This window comes from Melospiza melodia, chromosome 11, assembly GCF_035770615.1.
Source record: "Melospiza melodia melodia isolate bMelMel2 chromosome 11, bMelMel2.pri, whole genome shotgun sequence".
In the NCBI taxonomy this organism is placed as follows: Eukaryota; Metazoa; Chordata; class Aves; order Passeriformes; family Passerellidae; genus Melospiza; species Melospiza melodia.
The window spans coordinates 21,700,952-21,718,818 of record NC_086204.1 but is presented as its reverse complement, the minus strand read 5'-3'; the positions used below and the strand labels follow the sequence as shown (position 1 = coordinate 21,718,818).

Below are 17,867 nucleotides of genomic sequence, written 5' to 3'. Positions count from 1 at the left end.
AGTGTAGGCAGAAGGTATGTCAGAGCAAGGGTCTGACTCCCAGAGCAGGCAGCAACCCTCACTCCCCTCCCTGGTGAATTCAGCTCTCCATTCTGTCCATTGGACATGTGTGTGCTCCTGGAGATAAAGTTTGGTGAAAGGAGCTGCTTTGGTCAGGAGTTTAGGAACTACTTCAAAGGCACAGCTCTGGACACTTGGAGCAGCAGGGGCTAGAGCTGTCCAAGTAATTATTTCGTTTCAATGGGGCAGTTTAGAGGAATGTAGAATCCAGGAAGTTTTCCATAGCACAAAGCATCACAACGGAGTCCAAATAAATAATGAACCTAAGAGACTTCATGGTAGAGTAAGTAATTTTTTTTCTAGTTCTCAGTTACTCCAATCAGTGTTTTCTGGTAGAAAATTGGTCTTTTTCTACCAGAACACACTGATTGGAGTAACTGGGAACATTTTCTAGATTGTATCAACATTATCCAAGCTTTTGCTGAAAAATTATTTAAAATATTCATATTTGGGGTGCTCTCTTTTTTCCCCCCCTCATCTCCTTCTGACAATATTGTTTTATTCCTGTTCTACATTTATACCCAATTTAGTCCAAGCATTTGGTCTAAAACATGGGATCTCCTGAGCTGGGGGGGAAACCAGGGGCTCTCTGGGTAAAATATTTTTCCTTTGTGAAGTTTTGCTTTTCTGCCCACAGCAAAAAAACCAAACCACAAGTGATGACAGGCCTGTGCCAGGCCCTTTGCCTGCCAGCCATCAGACCAAGGGGTAGTTCAGGTTTTTCAAGAACAATCACGTTCCCTGGGGTTGTTCAGACTGTGCCAGGCACTCCTCCCCCTGCTCTAGTCTCTTATGTCCATCTTTTAAAGGCACATTTGAAAAATAATTGTTAAAACCCATTGTTGCCCCAGCTTATGTCAGGGATCCTGATATTGAGTTTCACAAAGACATTTAGCTGGTTTAATAGGAATCTTAAAAAAGGGTGGGGATTATGCCTGTCAATGTAATCTACAGTATGAGGAAAGGAAACAGTGTGGTGTAATGGATGGTTTGGGCTTCTACAATGATGTAAAAATAAAACAAAAGAAATGTCAAAGTGGTAAAGTGAAAAGAAATACACTTTTTTTATTTGGGAATATGTCATTAAACAACAACAAAAAAAAAATCCAAGCACTAAACTGTTTGTCCCAACTTAGGTCAAAAATCATATTTTTTGAAACCTCAGAATTTCCCAAGGGACACAAATTCCTCTGTTATTATTTTTGGCCAGCTGTCTTCCATATGACTGCCCGTGAAAAGTATTTTATCTCAAGTTAAAATCCCACACATAAAAACGTCTCTCTACCTTCCAGCAGGTGTGCTTGTCCTATGGGAAGATTTGCTTTATCAGCAATGTGTTCCTCCAGGAGAAATGCTTAATTTTAGATGTTTTTTCCATTTACACTTAGAGTTCAAGACACTTGAGGAGCAGCTCAGTATTGGGTGGCCTGTGCAGGCGTCAACCCTTCCTTTATACACTGCAGCCCTATTAGCTAAAATACTGGCAAAGACATTTTGATGAAGAGTTTTGGTTTTTTTTTAATGTCGCATTAAAAATGTTTAAAATGCTTAAAAATTTCCCATTTCACTGCTGTTGATGCCCTCACTTTGAAATACAGCTTTCCCATGACAACATAGCTGTAAAACACATTTAACTTTTTTTTTCTTTTTTCTTTTTTTACTAGTTAGCAGTGGAGCTTTGCTATAGCTATTAAAATATAAAGAATAAACTGCACCCAATTGCACAATATTTTTTACCAGGGTTAAGCCTGAATTTCTTTGTGGATGGCACTGAAATATCAAGATTAAGTATACAGTGCGAGCACCAGGGTTTTACGACGTACAATAATGTAGAAAAGCTTGTGTTTCTTCAGCAAATTGCCATCACTGTTTGCCCTTCTCTCTTTGTGCTTCTTGGGTCTGATTTTTAGGAGCAGGAGGTGGGAAAGGCATGGTGGATGATTCAGTGCAGCTCCCTTGAGCTGAGATCACGCTGGCACAAATGGGAGGTTTTACAGTGCTGTGAGTGGCTGCTTTCACGGCTCCCACCGCTCCCCTCGGAAGCTGATCCCACAGTTTAATGCATCATAGCCTCAGGACACTTCTCCTGATGCTCAGCCCGTTTTCCTTTGGTCAAGTGTCTTGGGGAAATCCTTTGCTGAGGATGGGTCATTTTATTTTGTGTTTTGGTGCTGATGCCTTCCTGACACACTCAGTTTTTCTGCTCATCCCACTACAAAGTGGGAGTGAGGGGCAAAAGCTGGATTCACTGGAAGCCACACAAAGGGCAAGGGCACGGATCTACAGCCCGAGCAACACAGTTGTTTATGTCTGCTTTGCATTTCTCTGCATCCTCTTGCACTTGTGGTTAAAGTGGGGATTTTGGGGACAGGACCAGCCTAATTGACCAGCTTTGTGTGCTCAGTCAATAGGAGGTCCAGCAGGGATGATTCCGACCATCCCAGCAAAGCAGAGAGTAGAGAAATAAAATGCTCACATGCACCAAACTCCAGAAGTTTGCTCAAATCCAAGCAGATCTCCCATGGAAACATCCCATCCTGATGTGAAATGTCCAAGATTCCCTTGCCCTCTGTTAACATAGCCCAGTCAATAGCCACTTTCTGATGTCCTGCAATGTTTTTCTAATGTACTTTATTTCCTAGCCTGCCAAAGGCTGTCCCTCTCACCTCTGTTTTAACTGGAAAAGGATTTCCACCCCATGGCCCTGATTCTGGCTGAATTAATGGTTTTTGAACTGAATCAGCACATTTGAAGTTAAAACAGATCCCCACTGAGTCTGTACATTTTTATTACTGCGCAAGGAGTGCTTAGGAAAATAAAAGGAATGAGAAAACCCTGAGAGTGGACCACCCTGTTGAGGGGGGAAATGTAGAAATCAAGCATGTTTATATGAGTGATATTTATAGGGGCAAGTGACATAGATTGTACGAGGCCTTGGAGCCCAGCTCAGGAATACCACATACCAGTCTGGGCACTCATGCTCAAAAAAATTTAATTGAAACTGAAGCAGGTGCAGAGGAGGTCTACTAAGATGGAGTGGGAAATGGAAAGATAAGATGCTAAGGAGACGCGAGAAAAAAATGGCTTATTTAGGCCACCAAAGAAAAGATGGCAAAAATGGCTGGGATCTGAGAGCTGCCTATGAATACACCAGGAGAGGGAAAGAAACCAATCAAGCTAAATCAAAGGATCATTTTTCCAGAATAAATTGGAGTAAACTTGCTATAATTACATTTTATCTGGGAATTAGAGGTTTTTCCATCTATCAGGTAGAGAAAGCTGAAGAAACCTTCTACTTGGGTGAGCATGAAAAAGACATATTTGAAGATGGAGGTGGATAAACTGGGATGTTGGAGAGGAAATTATATTACAAGATGGAGGAGAATGGTTCAGTATCCCTGGGACTTCTTTCCTGACCAACACTCCTACCTGTGGATTGCTTTTATCATCTGAAATACTCTTTTGCCTTTTCTTTGCTAAGGACATCAGCACCTTTAAAATCTCCTGTCATTGTCATCCAAGAGCCCTGTGCTGCATCTGCAAAGCTCCGAGCCCCACAGAGCTGCCGTTGCTCCCAAATTCATCAAGGGGGTCACTGTCAGACAATGAGACACACTTGCTCCCACGGGGTTTGAATGAGCTGCTTTCTTTCAAAACACCCTTTAATTGACAGCTCGAAATAGCTTTCCATGATGACAGGCTGTCATTAATATCATTCACCAGAATGATACCCCAGTGATAGTCTCTGTGTTTGGAGGGAAAAGGGAGAGAGAAATCCTCTGCAAACAAATGTTTCAACAGAATACATGAACTGAGCTGTGGTTTCAAGAATGACAACATGAATATAAAAATGTACATTGTGAATATTAGTATTCCCTTAAATATGTACTCACGTTGGTTAATGAGTCCCACCGGTGGCGTTAGTAACTGAAGGATTTGGGTTGGCACGTTATTAACTTGTTAAGTAGAAAACAGTGATACAAAACTACTTGTCATGTGTATTATAAGACATTTAAAAGTTTCACTCAGCATAAGCAGCTGAACAGTATTAACAGAGTTGCCTTTAAAATGATCTGATGTTTCTTTGTGCCATAATAATGTAAAATCCCATTGCTTTAAAAGGAGCTGTGCTCCAGGGACCCTTGGGAGGGAAGCACTGGGAGAAGGAGGGAATGTCCCTCCTTCTCTGTGCTGACCCAGCAGCAGGCAGAGAGAGACCTGATAGTTGATCTTGGGTTAGGATAAGCTCAGCCCTGTCTTCTTCACACAGAGGATCCCTTGCAGCTGCCACTTGGGGCCAGGGGGGTTTATTCTGTATTTTCTGCCTTACCCTGCCCCACTGGTTTGCTGCTTTCTAATCAAGCTCTGTCCATCCATCAGCCCAGTGGTGGCTTAACATTTCTGCTGAATGAAATGATGCTTTGCTCAGAAACTGTTGGGGTTTTAAAACAAATAAAACTTCAGGTAACTGTAGACCAGGTTGCTGGCAGCAGCAGAGGGATCCAGCCATAGGAGAGAAGGTCACAGCTGGAATCTGAGCTGATTTGCACCCAAGGTTTGAAGACAGTCTTTCATGTAAATTAGGACAGAGCAGACACTGCCCCAGCATGGACCCTATTTCCTATGGGCTTCTTCTAGCCATCTCAAAATCTGTAAAGTAGGGCAACCAATTAAGACACCAGAGTGACTCCTGAACCACGCTCGCTTGCTCTCGGATAGAGCCGGTCCTGAGGCAACGGGGTCACGGGACTGACGTGGGCTGTGCTACCTGGAATAAATAAGGTGGCCCTAATGAGCAACTATCAGCCCTTCTGACCACTGTTCCCCACCTGCATGACCCAGTTTGTCAGCATTCCTTGCCTCGGGCCCCATGGCAATTGACCATGTGCTTTAGTGGCACAGTCCCTTGGGCAGGGGAGCTGTTCCCAGTCAGGATGCTACAGGGGCCACGTGCATTGAAGGGCACACCACGGGATAGCTATTGATCACCCTCATTTATTTTTCCAGAAGCCTGGAGTGAGCCAGATTAATCTGTAGGTGACATTTTCAGTGGCCTGCAGTGTTCATTTGAGGCATAAGACAGGCTCAGACATGAACAATACAGAAACAGTGACAATATTTCGTAAAACATGGCTCTCTTTGAGCTGGTTTGGGTGCTGATAGTTGTGCCAGAAAAAAAAGGCCCTCTGAAAGTGCAGCTGCTGAAGGAATCTCATTGCTGTCCTGCAGTCTCTGGGTCACAGAGGCTGGCAGAAGCCAAGGTGTGGCCCTGGTTACTGCAGATAACTCATCTGGGAAACGGGGTTTTCCCTAATGAACTGGGCAGGAGGAAATCCGCCTCCTGGGAAACCTGGGAAACAGCACAAGGCTTGGCAAATGAAAAAAAGGCATGCACACCTCTATGAGCCCTTCATCGTTTGTCTAGACCAAGGAATTATATTTTACTGCAAGATGCAGAGGTCAGCAGAGGAAAGGCCTCTTCTCTTCCATGCTCTTAGAAACACAGGCAGGCTGTGAGCCCTAAATTTCAAGCTTTGGGACTGCAGTGACATTTCAGCCAGTTTCCATCCCTGCTAAGGGAGGGCCAGGGACAGATTGCTCAAGGAATCACAGTGCAAAGGCCTTCAATTCACTCTCCTGGGCTCCTGACAATCCATACATCAGTCACCAATGACTTGACAAATCACAGCAATATAGCTAAGCTTAGAAGTAAAATTTCACATTATCCTTGCTTATGTGGGTGGGAAGCTGTGAGATGCCAAATCTAAGAGGACTTAAAGGAACTCTTACTATTATTAAATGGTTTGCTGTTGGTATTTTTATAGTTCTGACATGATACTTTCATGGTTCAGGCCTCTCAAGTTCAAGGCTGCACACAAACAGAGGAAAGGATAAATCCAGCCTGAAGAGCCAGCAACTCAGTGAAAGGCAGGAGAACCAGGCAGATTGAGTCAGGCAGCCATCATCCCACCTCATGTGGAGCATCAGTCAGTGATCTCTGCACTCTGGTACTTATCTTTGTCCAGTATTTTAAGACATGGAGCCAGAGAACGGCTTAAGGAATTATTTTAAGAGGAGACCATGAGACGTAGGATTGCTCCTGCCTGCAGGCAAATGATGGGTGAGGCAGCCTCTAGAATCCCTCACAGTCCTGTTTGCATGAGTCAGTGCTCTGAGTTTGTTCATCATGCATATGAGGAGTATCAGGGGTGTGCAAAGGAGCTGCTGGCTTGCAGTGTGGAGGTGTGAGTGAATGTGAGAAGCGGGGAAGGAAGCAATGAATAGCAGGGAATGGCCCCAGCTAGAACACTTGTCATTGCAGTGAGATTCCAAGAGTTATGGATAGACCAATAGGCTAAAGATTGGGTATTGTTGCAGGTAAGTTCAGAGAATCACAGAATGTTGGAGTTGGAAGGGATCTCTGGAGACCATCCAGTCCAATCCCCTCGCCAAGGCAGGGTCACCAGGGCAGGTGACAGAGGAACACCTCCAGGTGGGTCTCGAATGTCTCAGGAGGGACAATCCATGGGCAGCCTGGTCAGGATTCCTTGCAGCAGCAGGCAGGGAGGGGCTCAGAACCCTGGCAGAGTGTGACAGCCCGAGGGATCGGGAGTGGGGAGGAGGTGCCACAGCTCAGCGTGTCAAGCAAAGAGCAGGCACGGCTCGGACAGGTTTCGGCTGAGAGAGATGAGGGAGCACAGAGGCACGGACACATCAGGACTCGGGGGAGGTGTCCTGGCGACGGGCTGGGATGGCCCTTGAGGACACAAGGCGGGTAAGTGCTGGCCCCGAGGCAATCGAGGAGTCGGGCCGGCGGGGTGAGGATGAGATCCCGCCGGGCACGGGGGATGGGAACCGGCGCCCCCACACCAGGCGCGGCGTCGAGGCGCAGCCACGCGGCGGGGCCGGCAGCGGAGAACTACGGCCCCCAGCGTGCCATGCGGGGCGGCGCGAGACACGCGCCTGCGCGAGGGGGCGCGGCGGGTCGGAAGCCCCGCCCCCGGCGGCGGCGGGCGGCGCTGCGGTTGGGCGGCGGCGCTGCCGCTCAGCGCGGGGTCGGGGGTCAGAGTGCGGGCGGTGAGTGGCGGTGCCGGGCACTCGTGGTGCGGAGTGCGGGGCGCGGGGCCCGGCCGGGCCGGGGCGGCTCCGCCGCGGGGGTGGTGCGGGAGGCGGGCGGCGGCTCGGCCCAGCCCTGCGGGGCCCGGCCGGCGCGGGGGGCCCCTCAGGCCTGGCGGAGACGTGGGGCCGCCGTGGCCCGGGGCGGGGGGAAAGGCCCGGCGCGGAGCGGGGGCGCGGCCCGGCCCCCCGCGGCGGCGGGGCTCGAACCGGGGGCGTGGGGCTGCGGGCCGGGCCGGGCCGAGCCGGGCAGGGCAGGGCAGGGCGGGGGTGCCGGTGCCGGTGAGGACCGGGGGCGGCCCCGGCCCGAGGGGAGGGCGCGGGGTGGCGGCGCCTCGTCCGCTCGACGCCCGGGTTGCCGGGCCCTCCGCGCCCCGGTGCGGCCCGGAGCGGAGGTCTGAGGGTGGCTGTGGCAGCAGTCCCCCAGATCCCAGCTGCGGCGGCATCAGTCGCTTTCCGGGCTTGAGGAAGGGAAAACAGCCGGTGTGCCCGGGGGCTGGGCACGGGCTGAGCTGCAGGCAGCAGCAGGAAGGATTTTTTAATGTTTTGGGATGTGGAGGTTCATAGGTGGAGGTAATGAGGGAGTAGGAGGTTTGTTTTGGTTTTTTTTCCCTATATTTTTTACCATATGGGATTGAACTGATCACTTGTCTCAGATCTGGAGAGTGAAGTAAACTTGAGAAAGCTTAGGAGTACAGTCTGTTTACTTGTTTCCTGAGTGGCAGTAGGAATTTCTTCTCCTTTTCATTTCTTGCTGCTATGCTGTTACAGGTGTTTCTTCCAAACTCAGATGTATAAAGAGGTGTTGTCATTTACTGCTGATGTTCTGTCTTTTACAAGTCCTGTGTCTGGTGGATTTACGTGGTCATTGCTGGCCTGTTTGCTAATAAGTGTGACATTTGTTTTGCTACTTCTTTACTTACCTAGTTTCTTTATTGAGCTTTTGGTTCCAGAGATGGTAGATTGACAGCTGCTGTTTAGTCTGAACTCTTGATATTCTTCCAGCTGTGATGCAGGGGGACCAGCAAGTTTTCAAATATGTTAATGCTTTCACTGTGTCTCAGGAAGGGTGAGGTATACAGAGCTCCAGGAAGGTACATCTCCAAAACACCTGTCCCATCAGATACTGTTAACAGCTGTTTGAGGATTTTACCTGGTTTCTTTTTGATGGTAACTTGAATAGATTTTGTCCTGTAGTGTCTTTTTGCAACACTGTAGCATCTCATGTCACTTGATATTAAAGTTGGCATCTGAACTTTTAATAAAGAATGAATAATTCTGAAATTCAGTAGATGTTAAAAGTCTAGTTGATTAGTCCCCTGCGTTGGTTGGGAAATTTGATTTCAGATGGTGTTTTTTACTTCAGATATTTTTGTTTCCATTTTGGAGCACTGGATTCTGCCCTTTGCCACTGAATTTTCACATTAATTTACAGTGTGGACTAAATGTTTGTTTTGTTTCAAAGAGTGGCCCTGTGGCCCTTTTATGCATTCTTGTTCATCTCAAACTTTGGGTTGCTCTACATGAATAGTGTGTTTGGTTTGGGTTTTTTTGTAAAGTTAGTGTGTCTAGACAGATTTGAGTAGTACCAAAATCCAAAAGAAGAAAGTGATTAAAGCCTTTTAAAAAATGCCCATGTGCCTGATGCTAAATAAAGAAGACCTTGGATTGAATAAACACTGATAGGACCTAAAGTTTCTGTTCTGCACTTGAGACATACTTCAGTTTGCTTTCCTCAGAGGGCCTGATTACAGCTGGTTTGGTGCTTATCTTGTTTTAATTCTGTTAACTTTGGTAGGCATTGCTTTTATTTATTTTTTAACCCTCTTACATTTTGGAAATAGAGTTCTGGAAGATACTTAAATGTGTGGAGTATTTGCATTTTACTCTGTCTCCGTGTCAGTGCTGTGGCCACCTGCAGTGGAGGGCCCCAAGGCTGTGGAGTGCGAGTGTGGTGACATCCAGGTAAATGCTGCAGGACTGCCCACAGTGCCTGGGCTTACAGGGGAGCATGGAAGCAGCTGTGCTTTTGTCTCAAGTCTCTCTTGAATCTGAAGAAGGTATTTTTGCTAGAAGTGGTCCTCCTGAGACTCCTGGTGTTTCACTGTAGTAGTGATGAGCAACGCGCCAGTGTGGTGCCATGGTGAGCAGGGCCATAAGGGAAGAATTGGACGAGTTGAGGCTGTCAAGACATAACCTAGAGCAGAGGTGCTGGCTGTGCTAGGGACCATTTGGACCATTTCCCTTCCCTAAGAGAAGTGATCTCAGCTGGCCTCAGGCCAGCTGAAAAGTTGTATTCTCCCTAGATGTGTTGTATAGGTAAAGCTACTTCTCTTCCAACCAAATTTTTTTTTTTTAAACTTCAGCTGTATTTGTTACAATCTATTTTTTTTCTGTGGTTGAATATTAGGGTGAACATCTTCCCTGGCAGATTTTCTGGGCTGAGACTGGGTTGTGTGGAAACCATGCCCCACTGTAGCTGCTACCCTGCTTGGAGCTTTTGCCAGTGTACCAAGACACAGCTTTGGCTTGCTTTTAACACTTCTGGAGCTCATTTGTGAAGATCAGAAGTTACCAGTGTATTAAGCAATGCAAATCTTGTTTCCCTGAATCCAGGCTGAGATTCATTTGGGACTCTCAGGTGTTAACTTTCATTTTTCAGATAACGAAGGTGTGCAGCTGTATAAGTGGTTTGAGGAACTGTGGCATCCATGTGTATGAAAATGAAGTAATTATGTGTGCCAGATACCATTAAACAAAGGGTGGCCTACTATGTCTCCTTTCCACTAAATTAGGCCAATGTGCAATAGTAGCTTTTACTGACTAGATGGGTAGTAGCTACAAATCTCTAGCTCCTGGCACGGGGAGCTGTGTTGAGGATAGGGAGCACTGAAGTGCCATAAATTTCAGAACTTATCTCAAAGACCAGGGCTGGGAAAGTTTGAATGAAAACTAAGACATGTTATTTTTTGACAGCGAATGGATTGACCATTGGAACGAGCTGTTTGAAGGTAGAGGGGAAGCTCCAGTCTTCATGCTGCAATTCAAGGCCAGAGACTTTTCTGAAAGGTGTTCAAGCCTTTGGGCTCAACTAAGGAAATGGAAACTTTAGGGCCAGCATTACCTGAGGTTGAGACCAGATGGTCTGGTGGGCTTTGTGAATTCAAGTTTAATGTGTCTATGCTGCTAGAGCTAAGATAACTTCTCCATTCTCTGCAAAGTGCCATGTCATCCCAGGTGTCTCTGTCCTGGTCTGAGTACATGGGTTGGTGAGCAGCTGAGCTGACCAACAGCCCCAGTGGCTCATCTCATTCCTGCTTCTGCCAGTGTGGGCTCTTCCTCTTCTTTGAGCTTTGCTGTTCATCCAGCCTGGCCCTGAGCTAATTCGTCTCACTAAACCAGCCAGAAATTATCTTGTTTTAATTGTGTTTTATTCTGGCTGTGTGAGTCCTTTTATAGGTTCCTGTGGTTGAATCGGCTCGCAGAAGGGCCAGACAAGCTCAGGAACTGGTGTAATGTAATTAGCAGGAGAGCAAGACTGAGAGGGAAGGACAGGCCTGCCTCCTGTGGGCCTCCCAGAGCTGTTGGCTTGGTTAACCTCATTTTGTGTAGTTTCACACTGGTGCATTTTCTTATGGCTCCCAGGCAGAGGCAGGAGATTGGACTAGAGGATTTTTGGTCTGATCCCGTGCAACTGTTCTTTTCCTTAATAGCAAATCTGTTCTTCCTCTTTGGCTTTTGCTGTATGTGTCCCTGTTATTGCTTCTTTGTTTTAATTTTTGTTCTTTCCTTTCTCTACATTTCTTCTAAGTGACCAGTCCTTTGCTGTGTGGAACTTCTGCAGACTCCAGCTTAGACCCGTTTGCTCATCTGCAGTTACTCTTGGAGAAGGTTTAAAAATACACAGCAAAGCCTGTCTTAGGAGACCAGTCAAGGAGCTGACGAAAGTGGGTTGCCTAGCAGAGGTGGCCTAATAAAATTGGAGTGGAATTGTACTGTGCATCTTTGGGACGGCTTCTGGGTGGTCTGTTCAGACAAATGCGTGTCCTGCTGGTGTGGAGTCTCGTGTGGGTTTCAGTGTGTTGTCAAGTGAACTGAGATGTGTTTGTTTCCCAGCTTTGTAGGGTGCCATAGCTGCAGCAAGCGCTTCCCTAAGTAATCAGCGCCTTCGGCCTTGCACATTGTGATCTCACAAGCCATCGCGTCTGTGATGTCACAATGGAAGAGATTCTGGTGCTGTGACATGTGTGCTCGTGCCTTTGACAAATCAGCCAAGGAAGCCAGCGGCAAGAATGAGCTCAAGAAATGGGAGAGACCTTCCTTAACCCAAGAGTGCCCTCCATCCTTTAGTCAGCCTTTTCCATGTTCACTTATCTCTTCCATAATGACCATACAGAGGGAAACCAGTGCCTGTATAGGGTGAATTATTTTTTTCAGTTGACCTACCAAGATGCATGTTTCTCCCAGATGAGCAGTTGCCCAACTCTCCTCCTGTACCCCTCATTCTTTTCTGTTGTTCCCCTCACTTGTATTGCTTCTAATTTTAGACTGTAAGTTCTTGAGAACAGGGACCTCCTCATCTGTAGTGGGAAGAGCCTGAGTGTGATTGTGGAGTACTGTAAAAACAAAATGATGAATGCCAAGTTGTATCTGAGCTGAGCAATGATGGGGCAGCATATAGACGTGCCATGAGAGTACAGATTTTCCAAAACAGGCGTGGTTGTCTAGCAGTGCTGGAGACAAACCCAGCCAAACGTGAAGGGAGTGCAGCCGTGAAGTGTACTGTTCTCATGTTCCAGTGATGATACTGTGAGGTTAACAAATTAAAGAAAGAAGCAAATCTACCTGTCTAAAATTGTGTTACTTTATTAAACAGTTCTAAAAGCTTTGTCTTTTGTTATTTGTTTTACTTTATGTTGGTTGGTTTTTTTTTTGCAAGTTTGAGTGGTAAGAGTGGATAAGCTGGTCTTGTTCATAGTCTCTTGTTTCCTGCCTCACAGGCTAGCCAGGTGCTGTCATTTTTGTACTGTAGTTCATCTAATGAAATATTTGGGTTTAGGTTAAGATTGATTAAAAAACACCCTGAGTTATCTCTATTGTTCTTCAGTTATATTTTCACACAAGTGAAATACGGGCTCACATTTGACCTCTGAGTATGCATTTGAACAGCTACCAAAATTGAAGTCCTGCATTTTTTGTTATACTGTGTTCCAGGTGTCACTAAATGTGTGCAATTTTGTTCTACAGAAAGCATCTCTATTACCCTAACTTTTTTTCCTCCACAATTCAATAAAATAGACAAACCTGACTTACATTTTTGATTGGTTTTTGTTGCTCTAGCCTTGAGTTCAGTTGTCTGTTGGAGGCCAGGAGTCACAGCTGCCCCTACCTAGGTTTTGCACAAATAATAAACTGAAGCATTTTACTCCCAGAGCTTGCTTGCTTTTGTTTTTTAATTTCAGTTTCTCTTGTAGTTTAGGTTAGTGGGGGGTTTTCTTACTTGTTTGTTTTGTAATATGGTGGAGGGCTGTCTTGTCATAATGAAGTAATTTAACATGTGAGTGAAGGCTCTCATAAAATGTAAGTTCTTGGGTCACCCTGCCAATGTGAAGTTAGGTGTTGTCTTCCTGCCCCTTCCCTACTCAGTTTATCAAACTGGAAAGTAAAAGGGAATATTTTGGGCTCAAAGGCAAGCTGTAATTTTAATTAGATGTAGTTGTAAAAAGTTCATATTTATGTTTTGTGCCAGAAGTCATTAAGCTCAAGTTCTTAGTAGACTAATTTGTCCTGCCATTGATGAATTTGACTCCTCTGGAGCTTGTGTGGTGCACATCTCTCTCTGTGGCTTTGGGGCTGCCCTGCAGGCCCGGGACAGCATTTGCACTGCCCTGTTGGCTCTTGTCACCAGCATTCTTCCCGTGGCAGGAGTTCCCTGTCTTGTTCCTTGCTGCTTTGGTTGTCCCTAAGCAACCTTGCCAGTGGGAAGCCTGGCGTGCAGCAGCCACCAGTGCAGATTCTCCGCTTCACACTCAGTGGGGCCCTGGCAAGGCTGGTGGCTACAGCTTGCCTTTCTCTTGGCTTTCCTTCCTTGCTGGTGATCAAACTGTCATGCTTTAGTACATGTGCTTGGACTGCTAAAGAAGCAAGAGCTGTGCTCAGCCTGACCTTGTCTTGGTACCTGCAGTTGATGTCCAGAGAACATTTTTTTCTTAATTTATTTTTAAAATATAGATGCTGATTTTAGCCAGTACTTAGCCAGTGTCATATGGGACACACAATGTTACACAGCCCAGAACACAAACTATCTTCCAGCTGAAACCCACCACATGCAGCCATTTCCCATCTTACTGGGTGTAGCAAATGTAAAGTGCTGTCACATTTTCCTAGGTCTGTGTACAATCTGTCAAAATAATTCCTGAGGTCCAACCTCAGTTCATGGTCCCATTACATTTCATACGTATCTGTGTGAGGAATTTGAGCTGTGTGATATGAAATATTAACCTAGTAGGGTTGACTGCCAGATGTGACAGCTTGCACTGTCTGAGATTATAATCTGATCCTGTGTGTATAAGAAATATATATATGGTGTTTTATGTAGGTTTGGAAATGGAATCCCTGAACATGTGGATTTATATGGCTAGAGCTGGGTTTTTAATTTTTGAAGCTGCATTGCTTGCATCGTTTTCTCTTGGAAAAAAGTACAGGATAATTACTAGTGCTTTGCATTGTCATAGCCATTATAAATGCTTTACATGACATCTAATAAAGTGTGTTTGCTCACCAGCTATCTTGTGCTCTAAGGCACTCTGACCTTGCCAAAGAAGATGATGTGAGGTCTTCCCAGGGCACCCAGAGCAGTGGCTGGGTAAACATACCGTTAAAACTTCATTTGGCTGAAGGTGCAGAGTTTGCAGTGGGGTTGCCCTTGTTTGTATGCTGCCTGTGTAGGGAAATCCACATGCAATAGCCCACTCACACACCTTTGTTCAGAGCACTGCTCCCTCTGCTACATGGGAGAGTGGGGAGGGAGGCTGCTTTTAGCACGGGGAGCCCGATCCTGTTGCTAGATGTGGACCCCTGCAGAAGCTGTTAGTGTAAACAGGCACTGTTAATTCCTCCATGGATGTCACATGGTACTTTTGTGACCCTGACCTGCCATGGCAGGGTCTGCCATGGTGCTGCTGTGGATGTGCCTGAATCCTGCCAAGGCAGCTGGTTTACATTTGCCATGGACTCAGTGGCTTGGGAACCTCTGCACCACTGTGTGTAGTGCAACCCAGCCTGAGGATTTATGGGGTCTGTGTCAGATACCCTGCTCTTGCCAGTTAAGATACATTAGAGAAGAGAGCTAGCTGTGGGTGGGTGGATAATACATGTTTTATTGCCTGTGTTTGATACAGGGGTTGAAGCCTGTCTGCCTCCCCCACTCCAACTGTGTGTTTTATTTGATGCAGTAGGCTAAAGACCAGGTTTTCCTGCAACTAACTTACAAGCTGCTTTATTCTGAGATATTGTATTTGTTGTGATGGGCCTTTAGACTCGTGGTAGTTAGGAGATTTAAAGCATGCATACCTTAAATATCTGTTATCTGGCACATGTTAGAAGAAAATATAACTAACTTCTATTTGGCTGTAAAGCATTTATGAATGACAGCCAAAGCTGTAGAGGAAAAGACAATTGGTAGAACTGAGCCCCTTCAAGATAAATGCCATGTTAGGCTCTTTATTTTTGGTTTTGCAACTTGAGTTTTCAGTTTTTGAGGTACCTGCTCTCTGGCATTTAATAAAGCAAATGGCTTCAAAACATGAAAGCCTTGAGGCAAGGACAATGCATATATCCGTGGAATTGGCAGTGTGGGCACTGGCTTGGTCCTTAACATTTCAACTTCTTTGATTTTTGCCTTTCACTCAAAAGCTTGGAAGGGGAAGGTTACCAAATGCATGTTTACTCGAAGCACACAACCTGCTTAGCTGCAATTATCTCCTAATCTGGTCCTTCCAAGTTTCTCTGGTCTCGCAGGTAAATACAGATTTAGCTGTTATTCAAGGCATATTATTTACCTCATTAAGTGTGTGTTTTGGCACGTGCATTATTTACCTGACGGACTAACGGATGGGAGAGAGCAAATGCCGTCTTTTGTGCAAACAGTGACTTTGTTTGTGAGCAGCAAGTCCCTGTTTTGCTGTGGCCACTTTGTCTCCATGTCTCATGGTGGGTACTTCCATCCCTTCATGGTAGAGCAGAAAGCCAGCACAGGTGTGGGGGGCCGTGCTCATGAAAGGGCAGGTGGGTGGCATGTCAAGTGATGGAGTTCTTCCACGAGCAGTGGGACCAACTGTGGGGATAGATTTAAATATTCTATATAGCAGATAGATTTAAATATTCTATATAGCTTGGTGTGTGTATATATATATGCATACACAATTAGAGGGGGTACTCCTATCCTTGTTCAAGAGGACTGAGTTGGTGCAATTTGGTTCTTTAGTTATCAGTCCCTGTACCCACCCATGTAACACCATGAACTAGTCTTGAATTCTTATTCCTGTAGATCTGTTAACAGACCTGAGGCTAACCCATCCTGGATAGTGACAATTCTGGCAACTTGTTCCTGCAAAGTTTTAGAAGAAAAGTAGCAGGAGGGGAAATCCAGGTCATCTCAACATGGATAATGCAATTTATTTAATAGTGTTTGTTAGATGAAAGTATCAGAAGGTGATGGCTGAGTGAGGTATTTCTTAGGGAGGAAGACTGTAGCCTATAGAGTCCTGCTTGCATTTTACAGTTCCTGCAGTACCTGCATGTGATCAGTTGAACTGATAGCCTCCTCTGGGAGAAATACCTGAAATTAGAAGTGGAGTGTAGCACTAAAATCACATCTCTGAGAAACCTTGTGTACAGACCAAATGAGAACTTTCCTGGGGAGGAGCCTTCCAGCCTCCAGCCACCTGGATTTGTAATGGAAATGCCATGTTTTGGTGCAACTGGCAGGTGTTTCAAGGGTCAAGCTGTTTGGATGAGTTGTAGTGTTGGTATGTGTATTGCTGTGTTTAATTTTTACCATGTATCAGAAACTGCATTGTATATGAAAAGATAAAAGGCCTCAGAAATTTCAACAGGGCTTAGATTGGATAGTCTGTGTTTTTGTTGGTTTGTGTTATGTTCTGTTATGATGAGGATCAGCAGTGGGGTGTGATCTGGTGCCTGGAGCCATCACTGTTGTGCATCTCATAGTTCTTAATTTAGAGTCATTTGCAGAGGTTAATTTTCAGTTGCCTGTGATTCTGGACACCTTAAGCTCAATCCAAATGTCATCTATTGTGCTTAAAGCAGGCTACTGTGTTATTTCAGGTTTGTGATGCTGGAACCTCCACTGGGGAGCACAAAGGGAATCCCTGTCAGAGGAGGACAGTGAACAGAAACCAGCAGAGATGGGATGTAGGTGTGCATGAGTAACATGAGTCTCTCTTCAGTTTCAGATGCCTCTGGATGTTCAATGATAGCACTCCTCCATACTGGAGCAGCAAAGTTTCCCCCAAACTTACTTCCAAGGTCAAGACAAGCTGTGTCCCTCCTCTTCCCAGCTGGTGTTCTCGAAGGGTTCCGCTCCATCGTAAGCAGGAAACTGGCGTCCCACGGCTTTGGAGCTTCCATGGCAGCAATGTCATCCTTCCCTCCACAGAGATATCACTACTTCTTAGTCCTGGATTTTGAGGCTACATGTGATAAACCGCAGATTCATCCTCAGGTAAATAGTTAATCATGTTAATTGTTGCCATGCAAGTTGCTGCTGCTCTTCTGAGAGATAAAAGGAGAAAAACACAGTGCTTGCTCACTAATTTTTTCTGGTTTGTCCCACCTCCATTCTGTTGCTGGTTCTCCAGGGCGCTTGCCAGTCACCTGCTGTCTCAGGACTGTTTGGTGGGAATGAATAAAGGAGTCTGATTTCCATCAAGGAAGTGACAATTCATGTGTTATTGAAAACACAATTCATATGTGTTATTTAAGTCATGTATACTTGTCATTTGTCTGAACTGGGAAGGGTCTTAAAAGTTTTTGGCTGGAAACTTGCATTAATAGATGGCAGCCGTGTTTGATTCTGCAAGGAAAAATTCTACTGTTGGTAGCGAACAGCTTTAGGAAAAGAATATTTTGAATGATGGGAATATGTGCAACATAATGGTATTTCTAAGTAGACAAGAAAAACAGTTTTTAGATCATTTCAGCAAGATCAGATATCTTGCCTGGGTTTTAACTCTGAAGTGTAATGAGACAGGAAGAGTTCAGCTTCAGAGAGATCTTCTAGTGCTCTGCCACTTGAGACATACGGAGATCCATATGAAGTACAGAACTTATCTGCAAACAGTTCATCCACAGTGCTGTAGAGCAGATTAGTAAAAATATTCTCAGTTGTTATCAGGAAAGGCCTAGGTTTTTAACTGGAAAACTGTACTAAAAAGAAAAAAAACCCTGATATTAGGTTGTTAGCGAACAAACAGAATTTCTGGGTCTAAAGTGGACTGAACCTCCTCTGCAAAGTAATTGGTCTGCATATGTTAGTGGTACCTGCATTGGGTCACAAGTTCCTTTTGTTTTGTTTCAACTATATGAAAGGCTGAAGCAGTTTTCAGTGTGGTGTCTCATTACTGAAGCGACTCAATGCAGCGTGTGCATTTCCCAGTGCCGCTGTGGTT

The 17,867-nt window shown here is 45.5% G+C and overlaps 1 protein-coding gene across 4 annotated transcripts in view; it reads left to right on the top strand.

Annotated features, from left to right (window-relative positions):
* The first annotated feature begins 7,060 nt into the window (after nt 1-7,060).
* The window catches only part of ERI3 (ERI1 exoribonuclease family member 3), a 129,522-nt gene continuing 118,715 nt past the window's right edge, over nt 7,061-17,867 (top strand). For 2 of the 4 annotated variants that reach the window (XR_010029024.1, XM_063165959.1), the window contains exons 1-2: nt 7,061-7,137; nt 16,647-16,921. Coding sequence is in view for 3 of the 4 variants with exons in the window: in XM_063165959.1 (XP_063022029.1) it covers nt 16,670-16,921 (252 nt within the window). In the remaining variant the exon portion in view is untranslated. The other 2 variants (XM_063165961.1, XM_063165960.1) reach the window with 2 other exon arrangements.